This window comes from Chinchilla lanigera, unplaced genomic scaffold (assembly GCF_000276665.1).
Source record: "Chinchilla lanigera isolate Chin_1 unplaced genomic scaffold, ChiLan1.0 scaffold00036, whole genome shotgun sequence".
Taxonomy (NCBI): domain Eukaryota; kingdom Metazoa; phylum Chordata; class Mammalia; order Rodentia; family Chinchillidae; genus Chinchilla; species Chinchilla lanigera.
In genome coordinates, this window is record NW_004955437.1 from 19,142,728 (window position 1) to 19,165,794 (window position 23,067).

General features: G+C 40.2%; 1 protein-coding gene and 1 pseudogene across 5 annotated transcripts in view; both read left to right on the forward strand.

The window, feature by feature from the left end:
* The window catches only part of Micu1 (mitochondrial calcium uptake 1), a 229,820-nt gene that overhangs the window by 121,716 nt on the left and 85,037 nt on the right, over positions 1-23,067 (forward strand). For all 5 annotated transcript variants that reach the window (XM_005390006.2, XM_005390008.2, XM_013516918.1 and 2 more), the window contains 2 exons: positions 8,865-8,947; positions 11,052-11,249. In XM_005390006.2, the coding sequence (XP_005390063.1) occupies positions 8,865-8,947; positions 11,052-11,249 (281 nt within the window). The remainder of the gene's footprint in view (positions 1-8,864; positions 8,948-11,051; positions 11,250-23,067) is intronic.
* LOC102027011 lies at positions 15,534-18,084 on the forward strand (annotated as a pseudogene).

Sequence of the window (23,067 nt, forward strand, 5' to 3'; positions counted from 1 at the left end):
CTTTCATAACTTTTTCACATTTTTTACATTTTCATAGTTTGTACATAACTATACATGTGACTATAGATGTATAAATATTTGCATATGCATACATATACACTTAAAAATAGTTGGAATATTTTTATTTCTAAGTGGTCAGCAAACCTTGTCAATTCTACTTTGAAGTAGTCTAGAACCCCACATTTTTAATACATTCACTGTAACTGTCCTTGTTTTGTTTTGTTTTGTTTTTCTTCCGGTACCAGGAATCGAACTCACGACCTTGCACTTGCCAAGCAGGCACTTTGCCGCTGAGCTAAATCCCTAGCCCCTCACTGTAACTGTCCATATCAATGACATTCTCCTTATTTTACTGGGATATTTTACATAGCTTCCAAATTGGTCGTGTTCTGTCACTCATGCTTCTTTTTAGTCTGTTTGCAATACAGCAGCCAGAGTGATCTTCCTTAAGTGTAAATAAGATTGTGTTGTTCCTCTGCTCACAAGCACTCCTAGGCAGCCAGACCTTACAGTGACTGAAAGACCTTTGTGCTCTCCCCAGCATCACCCCTTCAAGGAAAAGGGGCACTAACATTCACTACATTCTGTTTTTCATTTCTCTTTTAGCCACAGTGAAAAATGATAGCTATGTTAATCACTATTCATTCACAATAACAGGATGTTTGGGGTGGTAACCATGGTTTATTAAGCCTTTCTAATGGCTTTGAAACTTTTCTCTTTCTAACACCTCATAAAATTTATTTTTAGTGTTCACAAATCCTTTTAGTCATGCCTGTGTTTACTGGCACTATAGAATTGCCAAAGTCTATTTACTAATGAACAGTCCGTTGTATTAGTACATAGAATGAAGAAGGGAAGGATGTTAGTTTTTTTGTTATTGTTGTTTGTTTAGGGGGTACCACTGTGAATGGAACCCCCAGCCTTGTGCTGTACCACTGATCTACATCCACCCCGAGATGTTAGATTCTTACACCAAAAACATTAAGACTCAGAGTTACAGACAAATGGATTTATGTATCTAGAATACTTGCATGAGTGGAATACTTTGGATGTCTAATATGTTACCAGGAACAGATTAGAGATGTTATCTCTGTGAGGTACTATCTCTATAAGTACAGGTACTTAATCAACTTCTGTAGTCCTGTGGTCACTTTAAAAATCACAGAGTTGCTTTTAAAGTTGGGTGAAGCCTATGCTATGTAGTGAGTTTAAGACCAGCCTGGTTTAACTAATTTACCCTTATTTGAGCATATTCAACCAGTGAATGGTTAAAAAATTTTTAAAAACACTAAAACTTGCAGTACACTCAAAAAGCTGTTGCCATATTTTTAATTGTAATTCTACCACAACCAAAAGAGAGAACCTTAAGCTTTCATAATGGTATCTTCTATAGCCGATTACAGTCCAGGTAGGTTTTGTTGTTGTTTTACATTTGCTTCTTCATTTTTCTTGTGCTTTAGAGGTGTCAAACAGAGTATAGAAAGACATAATTGTTGAATGGAGGAAGGTGGCAAAGATTTTTGGGTAGTATTTTAATATTAATATAGTCAGTAAGCTATGAATCTAGAAAAATTGTTTAATTCCACACCACCTTATGGTGGAAATGTGAAAGTCTCTTTTTGTTCTTTTTGGGGTTTTGGTTTTTGTTGTTGTTGTTGTTTGGGGATTGTTTGTTTGTTTTGAGATAGGGTCTCACTATGTAGTTCAGGCTGACTTTGAACTCTCTGTGAGCTTCTTGCATCAGCCTCTCAAGCGCTGGGATTACAGGCATGCACCACTATGCTGGTGTGAAAATTCTTTTAAAGTTCAAACTATATGAGGTACTAGAACAAAACGTTCAGCAGCGGAGGCCTCCCTAGACAGAATATGATCAGGGCTTCGCAGTACTGAAACCCCAGACTCCTAAATTAAAAATGGTGAGCAGAGAACCTCAATGCTGCATTGTCTTCCTCTGTCCCTGACCACAAACCAACAGACCATCCCAATCAGGGTGGCTGGAGATGAAAAGCAAGCAGGCAGGCTGAGGCTGGGGAGACTCCTGACTGTGTGAGAGTGTGTGTGTGTGTGTGTGTGTGTGAGTGTGTGTGTGTGTGTGTGTGTGTCACTGGGGGTTGAACCGAGGACCTTGCCCATCCTCAGCAAGCACTACCACTGAGCTATATCCCCCGTTCCAAACTCCTGACTTTAGATGGACTTTCATAAACTTGGTTTCTCTTCCAAGAGGATCTGCAGAATCGAGAACTCCCAGTAACAGCAACTCACAGTGTGCCAGCCGCCACAGGCCGCTGCTTTTCTCACTGTGGAGGCTGCTTCACACTACACAGCATGTATGGGGGCACCAAGGCTACTGTGCTCTCGGGCAGCGAAGATGCTATGGATGGCTGCAGGGCCATCTGGAATGCTCAGAGGTTCAAAGCTGAAGATAGCTGCCCTGGGAAAACCAGTGGCGTACTAGGCTCACAGGTGCTCCCACTACCACTAAAATCCCTTTATTGCCCCTCAAGCAAACTACAAGAATGGGGACATCGCCGTGCCCTTGTTTTTATGTGCTGTCTATGTCTGGATCTTTGAGCTGGAGATAAGCATGGAGATCAGCAAGCCCATCTCTGCCTCTGTCCCTAGAGCTTCCTCAGCCTTTGCTGCTACAGTTAGTTGCCTTACATCCCTACCCTCTGTAGACTCCAGAGCCCAGAAACCCCATGGGGCATAAAGGGCATCCTGGATCCTGTCTCATGGAGTCCCAAGCATGATGGGGGTTTTTGTGCAGTTCGGATAGTGGGGGCTCCATCTCAGAGTCTTCATGTTAGAACAGGAAGCCTCAAATATCTGGCTTTAAGAAAAGAAATGAGTTGTTTCCTACTTTTCTTCAGGCATCCCACCCAAATCTGCCTCTATAGCTGTATCAGCTTCTTCAACTTCCAAGGAAGGGCCTGACGCGCATCTGGTTCACTGCAGCTTAGGACCACCAAGGCTGCGCCTGGCGAAGGGTTGTTCTCCCTTCTGGCAGACTCTGCCTCCACAATCAGTGGCAGATGTGAGGGTCCAGAGGCTGTTCAAGGGCACCAGCTGGGCAGAGTGGTTTGCCCACTTGTGCTGGATTGTTTCTGGTCTTCGGAAAGATGCCTGTGAGCACAGGGTACATTTAGTGTGGGTCTGACAGCTTGCTGCTGCTCAGTGGTAAGACTGCATTGCAAGTAATGAATTGTCACTGTAGTGTCTGGTCTGAGTCTCCCAGTGGGGCTTGAGCAGTAGCCCTTGAAGCAACAAATCCACACAAGGTGACCTCAACACTGCGGCTGCACACAGCAGGATGTGGGGCAGTAGCACAGCAGTTTGCCTGCCAGGCCTGGGAGGGCTCAACAGGACCACTCAGCATCTCTGCAGGGGCCTCCTGTGTCTGAGCCCAGCTCTGCAGGTGACAGCCACGGAATCAGAACCCTCTGGACAAGAGTATGACTGTCCACCAGACCCATCCTCTGAAGCTCCCAGACAGCCCTTTCATGACACTCTCCTTTTCTCCTCAGAAACTGGCTCCTGCTAAGTGATATTAAGATAGCCCAAAGTCCTGAATAATCACCTGGGTGGAGTGGTTGATATCCTAGTCTAGCTGCTTTTTGCCTCAGGCCTTAAAGGGCCCATGGCCATTGGAATGAGATATTCTTGGGAACTGTCGATAGGTGGACCCTGCGGTGTCACTAGAGCCCCACTGTCCTCCCAGTGCCACTAAATGCAATGGAAATGAAAGACACAGAGTTCATACCCTGACCAGAAGTGGGTGGCCAGGAGCCCGCAGAAGCCAACAGAATCTGTCTGCTCAACGAGTTACTGAGGCTCCAGCCGGACGCAGTTGCTTTCTTCTGGAATGGGGGCACTTCCTTTGCCTTCATGGCTGCAATGACTGGGTGGCTCCCCCAGGTGACTGCCCTCTTTCTGTTTTACTTTAGAGTTAGGGAAGAGGACAGGAACTGTGTCCTGAATACCAGGAAATCTGAAGCACTATTCAGGGAGCAAGCCAGGGCTTTGAAGTCTGACCGCACCACAGAGGGACTGGGCAGCCCTGTTTCTCCCCCTTGCTGCCGCCAGCAGAGCCATCCCATGGGCCCCTGCCGGCAGAGATGCTGCTTTGAGGAAAACTCACAGGAGCCTAATAGATAAAATAGTTACTATCAGAAATGAAGTCAGATTGCAACAAGCCAACTCAGGTCAGCAAAAACAGAATCAGTCATGGTGCTTAAGTGTTGTTTAAGATGTTAAAATGTTTAAGGCTATTTTCTTTCGGTGTTATCGGTCTACTGAGGCTAAGTCATCCTAATGAAATGCTCTACTACAACGGTGGGAACTTTTCTCCCACTCTGTGAAAAGGGCAGGAAAATTTCCTCCAAATTGTGCCTAGCCCATTGTTCCTTGAAGCATTCAGAAAAATAAAGGGAAGGGCGTTTTGTTTTGTTTTGTTTTTTTACAAATGTAATCATATAGGATATTTTATCCTATCCTCCAACTCTGGAGTGTTATGTAGAAAGCAAGACACCAGGACCTCATGTGTAATAGTGCTAGTCCATTATTTTACAAAAATACATAAACAAAAATACAGTTCTGTTGTTCTACAAATCATGTCATGTCCAGAGTTAAATAGATTTAAGATATTTATGGGAGGCATTGGCCAACTGAAATATCCTGCAGAGGGCTATAACAATGTTCAGGATCTGGAAGCAAGTTATGAGAAACCTTAGTAGAGACATCGTAATAGCTTTGTATTATTTCTCTAGAAAATTACATTATGGCAGTTTGTAAGAGATGAACAGAGGTTTAAACTCTGCATAAGGAAAAAAAAAACAATATGATCAACAGTGCTCAGAAATGGTGGCTTCAGTTTCAAAAAATCAGAGAGAGGTTGTGTGGGCATCCATACAAATTCAGTAGAAAGGTTGATGATGGAACAGAGGATCATATTCTAAAGTAGTAGAATTCTCTGCTACTATGTACTAATTACCCCCTTTATCCTATAGCAATGTTTTAAATAGGAATGTTATAGGTAGGAATTCTTTGATGGGTATATTAAACCAACAGAAATTAATAAACGTGTTTGGAATGTAGTCTGTTCATTTTTTATCATTCCCTCCGTACTAGCAAAAAGGAATTTAAGGCAGCAAATGACTAATGTTGGAAGAGCCAGAATTAGAGTCCCAGTCTTGTGCATTTTCTATTAAAGAATAGTAAGTGAAACAGCTGCAAAGTCTCAGGGCAGCTAGTGGTGTTGCTGTCTGATTATTTGACTTGCTATACATAGAAGAGAATGCTTTTTTGCTTAGTACTAAAAAGTAGAAAAATCTGCTCTGGGAAAGTCTATAGAGTTGTTATTGCTGTCATTGCTGTCAGTGGTAGAATAATGTTACAAAAATAGGATTTCTACCCAGAACAGACCTCATGTAGCTCCATATCATGATACAAAGATTGTCATGTAAATTTTAATCAGTTCCAACATATGGTAAGACCATTTTGGAGATCATGTAGAAAGTAGATTATACTGTTTTTAGCAAGGTTGTAAGCCTCCCTGCTCACTCTATAAGTAGCCTGGATTTCAAAAGAATTTCTTTCTCAGAACCTTTCGGTAGAAACAGGTCATGAGTTAGCATAAACCCAGGGCAGCTTAAGTGTTCCAGAATAGCTAGATTTTAAAAATGACCATAAAGCCTCCATTTAAAGGGCATTACCTGGCAGCATATTTTATGTAGCACATTGCACTTACAGTAAGCTGACTTGGTCTTGTTTGTCTCATATGCTTTGTTTGACCTCAGCAGATAAAGATTGAGTAGGTTGAGACTGGTCCCTCCGGAAGTCCTTCCTCAAGAGTCCTTCCTCAACAGTCTGGCAAGGCTGCTACTGTCAAGCCTGCCTTAGCAGTGACCAGAGCACAAGAGCTTCGGGTACCCTCACGTGTACTTTAACAAGCACTCTGAGTAGTTCCCCATAAGGTGCATGCTCTGTGTGAAAGTAGCTGGGATAAAAAGAGAAAGCTCAGGCAGTACAGGGTATGCTTTGTTAGGTAAAACATATTTAACTTTGGCTGTAGAAGGAAATATTAACTGTGATTTGCTAGAACAACTCATTCATTTAAATGGTCTGGGAACATGCCTTTATAGAACTCACAGGACAATGATAGAAATGAAAAATTATGATAGGCTAAAATTTTATTTACCCTATGTAACCTCTGTCATCAGTGGAGATAAAGAATGGGAATGCTACTTTAATCGGTGTGTAGGAGCATACTGACTTGGTGTCACTTTTCCTGTTTCTATTAATTGGGACTGCATTCCTCCTCCTAAGGTTGTGATGCCACCTTGTCTCTCCCTGATTCTTTTCCCTTTCTTTGCTCCTAAAAGACTTCCCTTCACTTGCATTCTACCCTTCCCTTAGCCTTCTCATTATTCCTCAGTTCCCTCTGGGCAACTTCCTTTCAGGCTCTTTGCAGCTAACTATGTACATGCCAGTAGCTTCCAACTTTCTTATAACCTTTGATCATATTTCCACTGTGTCCTATACTTCTCCATGTGAATATGTGTGGGACCTTCAAATTCAGAAGATGCCCCCTAGACTTAATACTATTTTTCAAATGTTTTCCATCTATTTTATTTCTTGGTAAGTCACATGAAAGTTATACAGTAGTCTAAGCCAGTAATACTGTCATTCCTCTTCACTCTCAACCCATCACAGCTAACTAATCATTAAGTTATATAATTTCTGCCTTCTGACGGCATTTCAAGTTCCTTACCTCCTCTCCATTTCCACTGTCATCACCTCAGTTCACATTTTCAACATTTACAAGAACCAAAGAAGTCCTTTATAAATGCCTGATTGTGACACTGTCCTACTTAAAACCTTCAGTGCCTGCCATTGCTACATACTTGGGTATCTGCAGAGATTAGGAAAATAATGTATGTGAGTGAAATGGAGCATGTGTAACACAAGAGGGAAGAATAAGAAAATGCAGTCCTGACTAAAGAGATTCATACTCAGAATACTGAAAGACAAATCAGAAACCTGTCACAGTCTAATTTGCCTATGGACCTCTGGGTAGCACAGCCAGGTCTAACCTGAGCACACTATGGTACCTTCTTTGCTATCGAGTATCTCCTTGAGATAGCAACTTGGAACTCTCATCTTCTGCAGAGACTGGTACAACCAGTGAGTCATGTGTTGTTTCTAGATCAAAATATATAAGCATAAAGAATTCTGTGTTTATCATAAGAAGTACCTCTGTATTCATGGTAACGGCTGTGGAGCCACATGAAACTTTGCTGGGTTTCAGTTCTTTCTTGTATTAGCTGTGTGGTTTTGAGCTATTTGTGTAACTGCTTTGAGCCTCAGTTTCCTCCTCTGCATAAAAAAATAATGGAATCAAAACCAAGAGTACAAAATCAAACAATAAATAGCCTGAAATCATCTAGCTCAATGCTTGGCACGGAGTAACTTCTCAGTAAAAGATTACACTAAAATGGGAAAAAAATTGAGAAGTGGCAATAAATATACAAAAATCTAATTCTCCCAGAACTTACCAACCTAGCAGGGTAGCTATCTGCAAGTAGAATTTAAGCCCAGAAGATGCTGGCGTTGACAAATTCATGAGCAAAATGGGGATATGGATACTCCACCGTCATGCATAACATATAAAGCTTGTTCATTTTTCTCTCTACATATAATCTGTACTTTTTTTAGTAAATGTGACATTAAGTGAAAATTTAATTCAGTGGGTTAGGATATGTAGAATGCTTATTTTGGTTTATTATCTAAACAGATATTAATCTGAAGCATCAGAGAAGCAAGTAAACAGCTTAGTTTTCTTTTTCAGAGCATTTAGCATGTAAGGGAGGAGGGCTGTTAACTTTGTTTTATTCCAGTGCACAAAAATACTAATTACATTTTGATTGATCCTGGAACACTACAGAAGTATTGAGGAGCTTTAATTATTCACTTAAGAGAAAGAAAATATGTGCCATCTTGTCAGGCATTGCATATTTTTATGATTTAGTTTTGTAATGACTGCAGATTGAATCTAGGGCCTCATGCTTGTTAGGCATGCACTCTACTCCTGAGCTACAGACACAGCCCTATTTTGTTTCTTAAACTTTAGGTTAATTTTGCCACTTATGGATACTTTCACTCAGTAATTTGTGTATACATCTGACATGATTGAAATAGGAAGCTGAACAGCCCATAGTGTGCTGTTCTGCCCTTCCAAAGAGCTGTGGTGAGGATGCGTAAACTGCTATGAACAGCTGGAAACTGCGGCTGGTGGAATGACATGCTCAGAACTCCTGATTGTGCTTAGAATGGAGAGACTGGGAAAAAAACAAAACAGTAAGCCAGCTTGATATAAAGGCAAGAAAAAGATTTAGATTTTCAACTTCTTGCTTTGCAGCAGTGTCTTGCTCTAGACATACTTTCTTGCCCAGAGAAATTATGCTGTATTTAAGCAATAGAGCAACAACATTAATATTACACAGCTTTAGTGGTAAAGTATCTGCTTAGCCCTGGGTTCAATCCCCAGGATACAAAAAGGGAGAAAATGGATATCACAGCAAAGAGGGGGCTGTCTAAAAAGCAAAGCTGAAGTATTTCAGAAAGAGCGTTGAACACAAGGATAAACAAGTGCTGTATTTTACTCAAGACAGTAGAATTGCTTTTGGATTTTAAAGGAATGACACTAAAAACTTGATCTAGATAAACAGCATGTCATTTTCTCATTTGGACATTATTTTAGTGTTTAATCATTTTATTTTTCTTAAAGAAATAATTTAATTTTGGCCAATGACTTCGAAATAATTTTATTTCCCTCCCTCCCTCTCTTTCTCCTTTTGTACTTATAGCTCCCCAGAGAAATTTTGAAATTGCCTTCAAGATGTTTGACCTGAATGGAGATGGAGAAGTAGACATGGAGGAGTTTGAACAGGCAAGTTGTGCCAGCGAGTTTCTTAAAATGCATTAATATTTCCAACACATTTCATATGCGTTAGATTTAATGAAGGACTTGATAAAGTAATATCATCTTGTACCCGTTCTAAGTCTAAACAGTGATGGATTTATTTTTAAGTCATTATGATATTGTGATTAAGAGTCTAATCAAAGTGGTAACAATAGCTATCATTTACTAAATGCTTTCTGTGTAACATTCTTTACTTTAGGAACAATTCTATACATTACATTTTATCCTCACAACAACCATGTAAATATAAGAAGTATTGTCTCCGTGTTGCATAAACTGAGAGTCAGCAGGATTGAGTAACTTGCTCGAGGGAACATGGCTGGAAACTCATGGATTTGAAAAGGACTTTAAAGCTTTTGTTTTTGCTTACTTCACCGTGTTATTGTGTTGAAAGATTATGCAAGAAGTTAGGAACATACAAAGACTTGAGATTGTTAGTGAATGTGTTCAGTTGACTCACCCTCTCCAAATACACACTATTTGGCAGTATGTATTAATACTTTAAAATGGACATACCCTGCAATCTTTCAGTTCTTCTAAAGGTTTACTTTGAGGAAATAGACAACCCAAGAAAGAGTAAAATGTTCACTACTGCTTTGTTTATAATACCAAAAAAGTAGAAACAAATTAAATGGCCATGAGTAAGGGACTGGTTAAATTCTATACAGTAGAATGCTGTGTAACTCTTAAAGAAAAAATATTATTGAAGAAAGTCACATTACTAATATAAGTTAGAGTAAAATCTTGTTTATGGAAAATACTGCCTGTGGGTGTATACATACATATGCACATTTATGTAGTGTGCATTGTATATGCATAGATGAACAAAAGACGTTTCAACAGTTTTCTTGTGGAAGATTAACATTTCCTATTTTATTTCTATGTTTTTTGCCTTTATTGTAATAAACTGATTAATTTTATAAAGAGAAAAACACTATCTTTAAAAAATCAAATTTCTTTAAACATTCATAAGTAAATCTGTTTCACAGTTAAAGATAATAAATGAAATTCTAAAAGGCATTAAGAAAAATAACATTGTTACAAATCTTAAGGTTTTAAGTATTACGCTTTTTTTCTAGGACTGGGGATTGAACTGCAGGTGTTTGAGCTACACCCCCAACCCTTTCTTATTTTTTTATTTTGTGATACAGTCTTGCTAAGTTGCAGAATTGCCTAGGCTGGTCTCAAACTTTTGATCCTCCTGCCTCCGCCTCCCAGGGTGCTGGGATCATAGGCATGCATTATCATACCTGGGTAGTATTATGCTTTTTTAATTTGGCATTTAAAAAAATCATCACCCACAAAGCAGTATGTATTATGTATATTACCATACCTTTATTATTTACTCTTACCTATCTGTTTTTTAATTATTCTGAGTAGCTGATTTTATTTGCTGCTGAAGAGACAGAAGTGGTCTGAAAGCTGTAGCAACCATAGACATGCCTGAAAGAGTTCATTTACTTAAGTACCCACTGTTGCCAATCCCCAAATTACCCTTTCTCAAAGATTGAACAAATCCCCCATGTTTCTTGGAGTATTGTTTCATACCAACTTTGCACGTCATGTATCATTCTGATAAATCAATAGATCTGTTGTAAAAGTCAAGACTTTGCTATACCTCTGCTGCTTCTCATCCCAGTTTGAGAGGCAGTAGTGACAAATGTAGGATTCTGTTAAAGTCTGCCAGGATATGGAAGATATCATTGTGAAGTAGATGGTTATTCTAGTTGTGTGAGAGAGGTGTTAAGCCAGCCAAAACAAATGCTTACTCTTTTCTGGAGAGAAATTTTCTAAGTGGATCCCAATCATAAAGATGTCAACCTGTCTGTTTTAGAATCTCTGTTCTGCTACTTGCTAGCCACTTGACCTTGAGCAAGTTATTCATCTCTGTGTGCCTCAGTCTTGTCCGTACAATGAGGATAATAGTAGGGCTTACCTTATAAGATTGTTGTATATCCTAAAAGAGATCATTGTGTAGTGTAGGCCCATTGTCAATAACAATAGTTATTTTTTTCTATGCTTTTTCACTTTTATGATTTTTTTTTTCTGGATATGGGTTGCTTTGTTTTAGGTTCAGAGCATCATTCGCTCCCAAACCAGTATGGGTATGCGTCATAGAGATCGTCCTACTACTGGTAACACCCTCAAGTCTGGCTTATGTTCGGCCCTTACAACCTACTTTTTTGGAGCTGATCTCAAGGGGAAACTGACAATCAAAAACTTCCTTGAATTTCAGCGTAAACTTCAGCATGACGTTCTAAAACTGGAGGTAGGACTTCAGGAGATCTATTGTGTATGTGCATAGAGCACTGGGCTAGGAGTAGAACAGCATTCTTTCCATCTCTCTCCAACTGAGAGAACTGATTGGTTTGAACATTATTGGTGATTTATGACCTAGCAGCAGGAAAGAAATGACATATTCTGGGAAAATGTCATGGAGTGATGTGGTTCTGCAACTGAAAGTCAAAAAAGCCCACCTTGTAAATCTTGGTTGTCTTGGGAGACCCCACTGGAGGAGAATAAATCCAGTGCTCAGAGCAGCTCCCATGCTGAGTATGCACCCCTAGTTTCATGTTCATTGTGTGGAAGGCACTAGAAGGTTGAGATAAGGGGACATATTGAACATTTCTTCCTATGAAAGTTTGCAGAGCTAATAACAGCCAGAAATACCAAATGTTAGAATAAAAATGTGTGCTCAGAGTTACAAAGGTATTACTGTTTTGAAGGATTTACTTGCTTACTTATCCCCTCAAAGTTTGGACATCCCAGCTGTTCAGTCCCTGGGTACTACTTCCTAAAGGTATCATAGCATATACTCAGATACACTTACTGAATTAAGTGTGTTTTGAGTTTGTTGGCAATTGTTTCTATTCAAAACATTTGTCAGATGCCGTCTATGTGTACTTTTATTTGGAGACAAAAAATTCTCTAATTTTTTGAGATTTAAAAAAATTCTATTAGACTACTTTTTCTTGGCCTGTTTTCCAATACATGCCTTACTTTAATATTACTTCAAATTTCAAAATATTAAATACTATAACTAAAACGTGAAAATATTGGGAAAAAACATTGCTTGATTTCCAAACTATATACATCCTTTCTCTGCATTTTCTCCCATTTTCTTCTGATTCTGACACACCCATCCCACCTTTTCCACCCACCAGACTCAGTTGAGACAGTGTGAAAAATCACAACTGAACTCCAGTTATCCATAAGAATGTTGTTTGATAATCTTCATAATCTTGGGGGAAAAAAATAGAAGGATGAATAATATTTAAAATCAAGTCAAACTTTAATATATACTTTTTACTTTTTTTAATATGATAGGATTAATAATCATAGAATTTACCCAGAAAAGTAATAGATTTCTACAGTGAGTCGAGCATCTTATGGACACTCTTGAAGTCCCTGTAATAAGTGGCATATAGTTAAAACTGTAGATATAGCTACAAGTCAGCACATTTTTACTACAGTGAAAAACAGTTTAGCTTTCTTACCCTGACTCCTGTAGTGCTGCGGGGTAGATAATAGCTTTCTCTGTTGAGCACAAGGCACAGGCTAAGTAAGCATTAGGAAAGGTGACGGTGTTTCTGGATTTCAAAGGTTTTCCCCACTACATGTATAACACGTCAGCCTAGCAAACCACTGAACAGTTATTAAAGCAAAAGTGATGAGCTCGTCAGCTCCCTTTAACCAGAAATTCAGTCATATTTAATAATGCCTCAATATCTAAATATTATAGTTGACATGTTAGTTTTGTTTGGCTATTATTCATAGAAGTTTTCTCTTCAGAAAAACCACAGTACGCTAGTTCATGCCAGTTACCTTGCCACAATAAACTGTTTCAGGTCATAGAATTCAAAATAGCATTTCACAAAATGGAGAAAATGAATGCATTTAGTGCATGTAGGCATTATGCTTCTAGAACTTTATTTGGCAATACTAGTGTTGGCACAGGTGGAGTATCCCTTATCCAAAATGTTTGGAACCAAGTGTTTTGGACTCTGGAATTTTGGGGATTTTGGAATATTCGTATATATATGGGAGGGTACCTTGAGGATGAGACTTCGTCTTTTTTTGGAGGGAGGGTGTTGAGATAAGGTCTCACTGTGTAGTCTAGCCTGACCTTGAATTCACTTTGTAACCCAGGCTGGCCTTGAACTCCTGGAGATCCTCCTGCCTCAGTCTCCCAAGTGCTGGGATTCCGGCATGCACCATCACGCCCAGCTGAAACTTAGTCTTAACATGGCATTCATTTATGTTTTATATGTACCCTATATTCATAACCTAAAGATAATTTTATAATTTTACTAATGTACCTGCTTTTTGACTATGACTCATCAAATGAGGTCAGGTGTGGAATTTTCCACTTGTGGTGTCTTGCTGGGATGTATAAAAGCTTCAGATTCTGGAACATTTCAGATTTTGGATTTTTAGACTAGGGATGATTGAGCAGCATATTTTCACTTAATGGAAAGCAGATACTTCTCAAATGGTAAATTTTACTTTGTTCATTGATTATATTTAGTTGTATTTTTATGTATAAAATACACTAGAGATGCTATAACAACATAGCCGATATATATATATGATATATATTATTTATTATATACACACACATATCTTAGAATATAGAAGCAAGAAATAGACCTAACCCAGTAATCTTTATGTAAGAGTATGTACTAGGCTTCAAGTCATATGTTCTAGTGTGTATACCTAGACTGGCTTCTTCACAAACATTTTAACATAATATGGGAATATAAGTGATTTAACTTATTAATTATACAAGTGTAATTTCACATAGAATATAAATCCATAAAATGTAGAGTAAAATTCTGGAGGTTGAGGCAGGAGGATTGTTGCTAGTTTGAGACCAACCTGGGCTACAGAGTGAGTTCAAGACCAACCTGAACTGCACAGCGAGACCCTGTCTCAAAAAGATTAAATAAATAAATAAATAAATAAATAAATAAATAAATAAATAAATAAATAAATAAAATATTTAAAGATGTAGAGTAAAGCACAAAGTATTCTAATACTTTTAATAAACTTTAACAAACAATACAGGGTCAACCCTGAGATGCCACAGAGCTGAAAGCCCACTAATGTATTGTGTATTCCAATACATTCTGTGTATTCCACCCAACAGATTACCTGTGGGGTGGAAGCTTGTAAGGCAGATTAGGGATTTCATACACATTCCCCTTTACATAGCGTACACTCAAATGCAGAAGAAAAGAGATGTAAAGGCGATCTTACCTAAGGTACTTGTTCTAAAAAGTTCCATTGTGTTTGCTGTTGATTTAGGATTATTTGAGGGTCAGCAGTTCCTCAGGTGAGGGCGTCAGTGGACTTCTTTGTGAAGGAACCTAGCCTAACATTTAGTAAGTGTTATTAATCCTGAATCTGTTCTGCCCATATGATGATGCAGGTCAAGTGAATAAATGCCTCTGTATGTGTAGCCCCCTTTTTAAAATTTCGTCAGCCAGTATTGTGTCTTTCCAGCTACACTTACATGTCTTTGAAGATGTGTGAATAGCAGAAAGAACATTGGCTTTGGTATCATTTAGGCCATAGTTAAAAGTTTGGTTCCACCACTTACTGACTTTGTGATATTTGATGCATTTTCTATTCTCTCAGAGCCTGACTACTTGTTTGTAAACCAAGCAATGGTTAAATGAGATGATTTTTTTTTAAAGAGGAAAAATAAAAATAAAACAGAGTTTTGGGGGCGGGAATATAGCTCAGCGGCACAGCGCCTGCCTGGCAAGCACAAAGTTCTGAGTTTGATACCTGGTACCAAAAAGAAAAAAAAAACAGTTTCAAAACAGGATAGTAGGAGAGTAACAATAATTAATACATTGCCTATTGTTATCTTCATAGCAGTTACTCAGAGTACAAGATATAGGCATGAAATATTGTCCATACAGTATTAGCACAAACCTTTCTTTTCAATGAACTAAGAGAAACTAACTGTATAACTATCTTAACTAAAAAAAATTTATATATATTTTATAGATAGGTATGAGATAGTTATGCCAAGATGATGCTTTGTTACAGGCTGTAATGTGTTCCTCTAAAATATATCCCAAGATCTCAGAATGTGACTACATTTAGAGCTAGGACCTTGAAAGGCATGGTTAAATTACAAGGAGGCTGTTAGGGTGGCCCTGATCTGGCTGGTTCTTTGTAAGAAAAGCTCTGGACACACAACTAGCAGGGTGCACATGGGCACCATCTGTCAGCCAAGGAGAAAAGCCTCTGAGAAAACCAACCCTGCTGGCACCTGGTTCTTGGACTTACAACCCCCAGAACTGGGAGAAAATATATTTCTGAGGCCAGAAATACAGCTCAGTGGCACAGCTCCTGTCTGGCAAGCACAAGGTCCTGAGTTCAGTTCCCAGTACCAAAACAGAAAATACATTTCTGGGTTTAAGCCACCCTTGTGTAATTCTGTTATTTTGTTGTGGCAGCCCTGTTACACTAATGCAAGGTTTTATATGTAACCACCTGGCATGCAAGATGCCTTTAAGAAGTGTTTTCAACATCCAACATGGCCGCGGTCAGTGAGGAGAGACATCGTCTCCAAGGGGCTTGCCTGAAGAGTAGGAATTCTAACACTTTCAGAGAACTATTTGGAAAGAGCAAGTCTACTTCAATAAATGAAGGAGAATAAAGAAAATTCAAGGCCTTCAGTAACGTCAGCAAACCCAGACCACACAAAACCATGTTCGTGCTGGGGTGAGGAGACTTGGCTCACTCACCCTCACAGCATGAAGGATTTGACCAGCCGCAGAGGCCCGGTCCCTCCAGAGGGTGCTTGGCTCATCTTTGATGTAGCACACACTTGGGACTGTTTATTTCATCACTTCCACGTGTCTCATTCCTTCAGGCAATTCCCAAGGTATAGCTTTTGTCTCTCATTTAGGTGACACCAGCTTCTTGTCTCTTTTTAACTGGGAAAGTGGAAGAAACTCCAAAAAACATGTAAAGATAACACCAGAACAGCTTGTAGTTCATTAAATGATGTACAGTTTGGCCAGTTTGGAGATGACCCAAAGGAAGAAGTAATGGTTCTGGAGAGAATCTTACTACAAACTGTAAAGTCTGATTTACAGGTAGAACATCCATACCAGCTCCTACTCAAATATGCAAAACAACTCAAACGTGATAAAAAGAAAATTCACTGGCAAGCGCAAGGTCGTGAGTTCGGTTCCTGGTACCGGAGAATAAACCAAAAAAAAAAAAAAAGAAAATTCAAAAGTTGGTTCACATGGCACGGACCTTTGTAAATGAGTCTCTGCACCACCTGCTCACTGCAGTGGGGCCAGAGATCATAGCAGTGGCAGTCATGTGCCTCGCAGGATGTTGTGCAGGTCTGAAATGCAAGAGTGGACCTCCAAACCAATGTGTAGGAGACGGGGGGTGGGGGGGTGGGGAGCAGTTCACTCAGGTCATCCCTCTTGTCCTTCTGGAAGACATCTGTCGCCAGAACCTTTACTCACAAGGAAACCAGCAGATGCCGCGTCACACCCCTCAGCGGCTGCAGCCGCCCCCATCTCTGCAGCCCACACCACAAGTGCAGCAGTCACAGCCATCTCAGGGCTCTGAGCGGGCCCAGCCCCAGCAGGACTCAGGGTCAGCCCAGTTGGCACCGCAAGCCCAGCCGCCCCGGAGGCTATCTCCACAGCCCAGCCCTCCCGCCAGGCAAAGCGCCCATGGTTGTTCCTCCCAAAAAAAAGAACAAAGCAGTAGAACCACCGCCACCTAAAATTCCCAAAATTGAGACCAGTCACCCACCACTGCCTCTGACCCACCCGCCTCCAGACTGGAAGCCTCCCTGTGCTGCTGCCTTGGGCCAGGTCAAACCGCCTGGCCCGGTGGATGCCAGCAACCTCCCCAAAGTCCAGACTCCTCTTCTGGCCCACCCAGCCCCTGTGCACAGCCCCCGCCGCTGGCCGCCTCCAGCTACGTGACCTGGATGTCCACCACCAGCTCCTACAAGTCCAGAGAGGGCCACTAGAGCCTGCAGTGGGGATGAAGGCCAAGGGCCCCACTTGTGGCGCCATGCCTCCGCCTACCGTCCACTGCTCACCTTCCTTCCCTACCATCCCATGTCCATCCTTAACCTGCCCTCACCCCCGCCTCCTGTGCCCTTTCCCCTCCGCCTCCTTTCCACCCACCACCATCCCCCGACTATGCCTGGCTGTCCACTACCTCCGCCCACCTACAACCCCAACTTCCCGCCTCTACCCCTGCACATGCCCCTCCCACCACATGCAGTCCCACCTCACCCCCCTCCGGGTCTGGGGCTGCCCCCGGCTAGCTACCCACCTCCCTCTGTCCCCCCAGGAGGACAGCCACCCGAGCCTGCTCCCATCCCTCCACCTGGCATGCCTCCCATCGGTGGGGCTGGACGGTCTGCCTGGATGAGATAACAGGACGCCTTTCCTTCCCTCAACAAGTTTTTCTGATCAGCCGGAGTAGTTAAGTGGAGATGCAGCAGGGTACCTTGTATAATGCTAGACGGTTGCAGTACGGGAAGAAGAGACAGGACCCGTGGCCTGAATCAGCGTGGTCCCCACACCCGGAGAGTGGGACCACGGCTTCAGCCTGCCTGAGCCACCCCTAGTGCAGTTGTTTACACGGTTTCTGCTCACGTCTGAGAGTCCTGCGCTGGGCTACTTTATCCTAGTGAAGTGCTAACCAGCCATATTGGCTCCATAAATAGCTTCAGTAAGGAGTGGATTTCCTTCTAGAAATCAGTGGCTATTTTTCCTGGAAACTCAATTTTAAATAGTCCAGTTCCATCTGAAGTCCAGCCGACATCATCGTTCCCATTCAGTGATTTCCCGTGACACCCAGTGGATCAGATTTGCAGATATTCCCATCCTTTGTATTAAAATTATTTTGCAAGGGTTGCTTTGTTGGATGGCTTTTTTCTGAGAGAGAGAGAGAGAGAGAGAGAGAGAGAGAGAGAGAGAGAGGAGAGAAATGTACTTGGAACATAATGTATGTTTACATCTATTTGCAAATTCCTGTACATAGAGATACATTTTTTTAAAGTGTAAATGTAACAGCGTACTGTAAATTCCATCTTGGTTACAAATGAGACTCCTTTAGTCAGTTATTCAAATAAAATCAGTTCAAAACTGAAAAAAATAAAAAGTGTTTTCACCTTTTTTTGGATGCGCCATCTGTGCCATAGCATTATGTGTCTAGTAGGCGCCTGAACCGTTCACCACAGCTGAATGACTGCAAGGCCTTACTTTGACTTTGAAATCATTGTTGATAAAACATCTGGAAAATAGCAGCAATTTTGTTCTGATGATACTTTGAATTTCACTTTTCAAAGTTTGGGTGATTTTTCCCTTCACTGACTGTGAAATATAATCTCATCCTCATAGCTAGGAGGAAAATAAAAATGATTAATAGTATCTTAATAACTTTCATGAGTTTTATAATTCCATTCGATCTCTTTCTATTTCATTAGTTATGTATACTTTAAAATTTCAGGTCAAGGAGATTTATTGTTCCGTTTAGTTATTTCTTTTTCTTAGCACAGTCGATTTGAGAGTGAAGAGAATACTGTTTGTCTGTCAAACTTAATTCACAGAAGAGTCAGGGAAAAAGGGAAAGTCCACAAGCATTTACTGAGTGCCTCCCGTGATCCAGGCACTTTACATACACCACGTGCCATCTTGTCTTATTTCCCACTGACCCCATTGGCTTGAACGGTATTAACCCATGTTCCAGATGCAGACACTGCAGCTCAAAAGAGGTACGAATTACAGAATTATTATACCATAGAGTTAGGTTTCCAACTCATGTCTGTTTCACAGTGACGTATTCTGTTCATTTGTATTTAGGGACAGAAAAAAGCCAAATGTCTTGAATATCCATCGTCTTACCTTGTCCATTGCCACCTTTTCCCAGTTCCCTTGCTGCTTGAATGCCTCTTTTTTTGTTTTTTTTTTATTTTTTCTCCGGTACCGGGAACCGAACTCACAACCTTGCGCTTGCCAGGCAGGCGCTTTGCCGCTGAGCTAAATCCCCAGCCCCTTGAATGCCTCTTTTATGACGGACAAGACATACTCTGTACTTTTTGATTTGTAAGATAGTACCCAAACTAGGCATTTAATTGTATTTAATAGTGTGAATCACTGATGTGTTAAATTTTTTAAGTGTTTTAACATTCTTAATTCTGATATTTGTTTCATCCTACCCTTCTCTCTCTGCCTAAGAACCCAAAAAAACATAGATTTTAAGAAACTACAAAACTACAAAGTTTATTTTAAAGCCTCTTTTAAGGTTATTAAGAATTCCATCTAAGATTAGCAGGAACTACTGAGCTAAGTTCCTTGGAGACAGGTGCCAAGTCTAATTCCAGTTAATATATTCATTGATTTTTTTTTTTTTGAAGACTTCAGCAAGATGTCAGTCAAACATGAAAGGTAATAGAAAATGCTTTGAAAGATTATGGTTAATTTTAATTTGGGGGAGAAGTGGTAAAAGGAGCTGTCATGTCAAAGAAAAGTAAAAATTAATTTATACAAAAAATGAAGAGTCTGACTCCAGAATGTACAACAAAAAAACCGAAAAATAAGTTTGGGTTCGTGTGCTTATTGTGTAGCCAAATTACCACACTTGAAGACAGCATGAGTATCCGTTGTCTGAAGTAAATTAGATACGATTCAAAGAATAATAATGACTGTCTTTTATTCCCAGTCTTCAAAAAAATATTGAAGTTACCAAGATTTGTTCAGTCAGGAAGAAAAGTAAAAGGGAGATATGAAGAACTATGCTAATTCCCATCTTTCAATAAGAATAGAGAAAAAAATAAGAGGTTAATTTTTTTTTCCTTTGCTGGGAATCAAACTCAGAGCCCCATGCATGCTAAGCAACTGTTTCCCAACTGAACTGTATCCCCAACCCAGATAAGTTATTTAAGTATTAAGGAACTTTTAAAATAGTTGTAACTACAACTAGGTACTTAAAAGTGCCTGCGGAGATTCTAGAATCACCTTGTCTTTGAATTATTAAGCTCACATCTTTGTTCCCATCTGGGTAAAGTGTAGAAGCAGCATTAAACCTGCCAGTCCTTCCCTGATGTTAGGGCCAGAGTGCAGGACAGACGTGAGCTCCTTTTCTGACCAGAAAAGTATGGAGGAGGCGGCCAGAAGGCTTTCGACCAAACACTTCCTGGAGCAAAACACTCCGGAGAGTCCTCATAGCCCAGTTTTGTTTGTTTATTTTTTGGGAAATTGACTCCATTATGTAAACTAAGAGAGGAGAGTTCACTCTTAATGAAATCCAGGAAGCAAAATGGGATATTCATTTGCATGTCCTTTAATTTTGTACTTCAGTTTTTCCCTCTACAAAGAATTATTTGGACAATGATACATCTATAGTTTCTTACTCCTTCCTTAGATGTTTTTAGCTTGAATTTTTCAGAAATCAGTAGAAAGGCTTATTATTAAAGGGCACTTGTCTCTCATAAATTTGAGGGTATTTACTTGTTCGTTGGTGCTGGGAATTGAACCCAGGGGCCTTCAGCGTGAACTGCATCTCTAGCTTTGTCTTAAGACAAGGTCTCACTAAGTTGCCTGGGGTGGGCTTGAATTTGTGATCCTCTTGCCTCAGCCTCCCAGTGCTGGCACTACAGGCATGTGCTACCGTGTCTGGTTTGTGTTTTGGGGGGTTTTTAAAGGTATTTTTAACTCTTAACAAACCAAGTATGTGTTTAAAGTTTCTTTTAAAAGATAATACCTACTGTGACAACAGTAATAACAATCTCCACTGCAGTAGGTGGCAGTTGGATCAGTAACCTGATCCATAAACTAGTAATCTGTCTTTCACTGGAGAACCAAGGGATTTTTTTAAAAGAAATAGTCATTGCATTAAAAATAAGGTACTGTATATATATAGGACAATAATAGACTAAGAACTTAATTTTCTTCAATATTTTGTCATTGTTTCTTTTTTGTTTATCCCCCACCCCCACCCCACCTCCAGGTTGTGCTATATTGCCCAGAGTGGGCTCAAGCAATTTTCCTGCCTCAGCCTCCTGAGTAGCTAGGGCTATAGACGTGTACCAGTATACTTAGTTGTGAGCATGATTCTTCAAAGACATTAGCACTTCTGAATTTGACCTTTCAGATTGACCATTAGGGTAAAAAAACTGAAGAAGAAAAAAAAAGTACAGAAAACTGTTAGAAATTGGTATTTTTCCTTGCTCTTCAGATAACTTTGCAATTTCAAAGTCAATGGTGTGTTAGTGATACCTTTATAATCTTTGGCAGTTTCCAGGATTTTCCTGTCATCAGCTATCTTTAACATTACATTCTAAGTTCATTTTAAACTGGCCACAGGACAAGAAGGAGCTCATAAATAAATCATGAAGATCTGATCTTTCTCCAGGGAAAACCTTTTTTGAATCTATCATTCAAGTAGTCTTAGCAACCATTTCTTCATGGAATACAAGTGCTTCTCAGCTTGTGAATGAGCTATGTGCCAATGTTTAAGAAGTCCATAGGTCATTGATTTGGAATTCAGAACTCAGGCAAGGTTAAATTTTTAGTCTTATATACAGTAGGATATTTAACTTACAGTACAGTTGGGATGCAATATAATAAAAATAGTATAAAGGATGATTTATATAAATTTATAGTTCAGTGCTTACACATACTCTCCTACCTGCAGCAGTTTACAGTTGTAGATCTATAGCAGTCTCGAACATTTTAACAAAAATTTGACAATATACCACATAGTGAAAAATACGAGCCAACATTTCTAAGCCCAGCACTATTCTAAGTGCTTTATTATGGTTTTTTTGATAAACCATAATGCAACGTGAAGTTGATATTGTAATTATCCACATTTAACAGGAAACTGAAATATAGGGAACCTAAATAACTTGCCCAAGGTCTCACACAGATGAAAGATAGGGCTGTAAGCAGATGTGATGGCACACACCTGTAATCTCAGCACTTTGCGAGGGTGAGGCAGGAGTCCAAGTTTGACCCCACCTGGGCAATTTAGCAAGTCCCTGTCTCCAAATATTAAATACAAAAAGAGCTGGGGATATGGCTCAGTGTAAAAACCCTGAGTTCAATCCATAGTACCACAGAATAAATAGAGATGGGGCTGAAATTTGATTCCCAGCAGTCTGGCTCTAAACTGTTAACCTAATGCTAGCTTTCTAAGAATGGTACTAAATGCTCAAGATACAAAGATGAGCCAGGCATGGTGGCGCATGCCCGTAATCCCAGCACTCAGGAGGCTGAGGCAGGATTGTTGTGAGTTCAAGGCCAGCCTGGGCTACAAAGTGAGCTCAAGGCCAGCCTGAACTGCATATTGAGGCCCTGTCTCAAAACGACAAAAAAAAAACAGGAAAAAAAAAAAAGATACAAAGATGAACAAACATTGTTCTCCCCCTTAGAGGCTTGTAAAGATGAAATGAGTGAACAAGAAATTTTTGCAATGTTATACATACTATGCATGGTGGTAGAAATGTGGGCATGGTACAATGAGGTTATAAACTAGGACATGTAAGTCAGTCTGTGAAATGAAAGGGCAGGGAAGTGCTCAGGGGCATTTCCTAGAGGTGGCATTATGGAAGTCAACCCTAACTCTGAAATGTATTCTATCTAAAGAATGGGGAAGTTAATTTTCGTTTGCTGTTTGTTCAAATTTGAAGAGGTAAGGGAGCCCCGAGTAACACTGGGACTGGAGCCAGAAGAGAGTGGTAGAGAAAAGGACCTTTCTTACCAAGTTTGTCCCAGACCGGAATTTGAATTGGTGTATCCTCTAGGTGTTTCCATATTGGTAAAGGGACCCCGGGCCGTCAAGGATAGCTCTGCAGTGATGATTTTTTTTTTTTAAAGATGAAAATTAGGGGGTAGAATCAAAGATGAGACATTTTGTCTCTAGGATCCTCCAAGACCTCGCTGGGCTTCCAGAGGCAAATCAAATTGGGCCACACAGTCACATGCAGAGTGAGGAAACTTAATTAAAATGTCTAAGGTATCTGAGTAGGTCTCTCTCTCTCTCTCTCTCTCTCTCTCTCTCTCTCTCTCTCTCTCTCT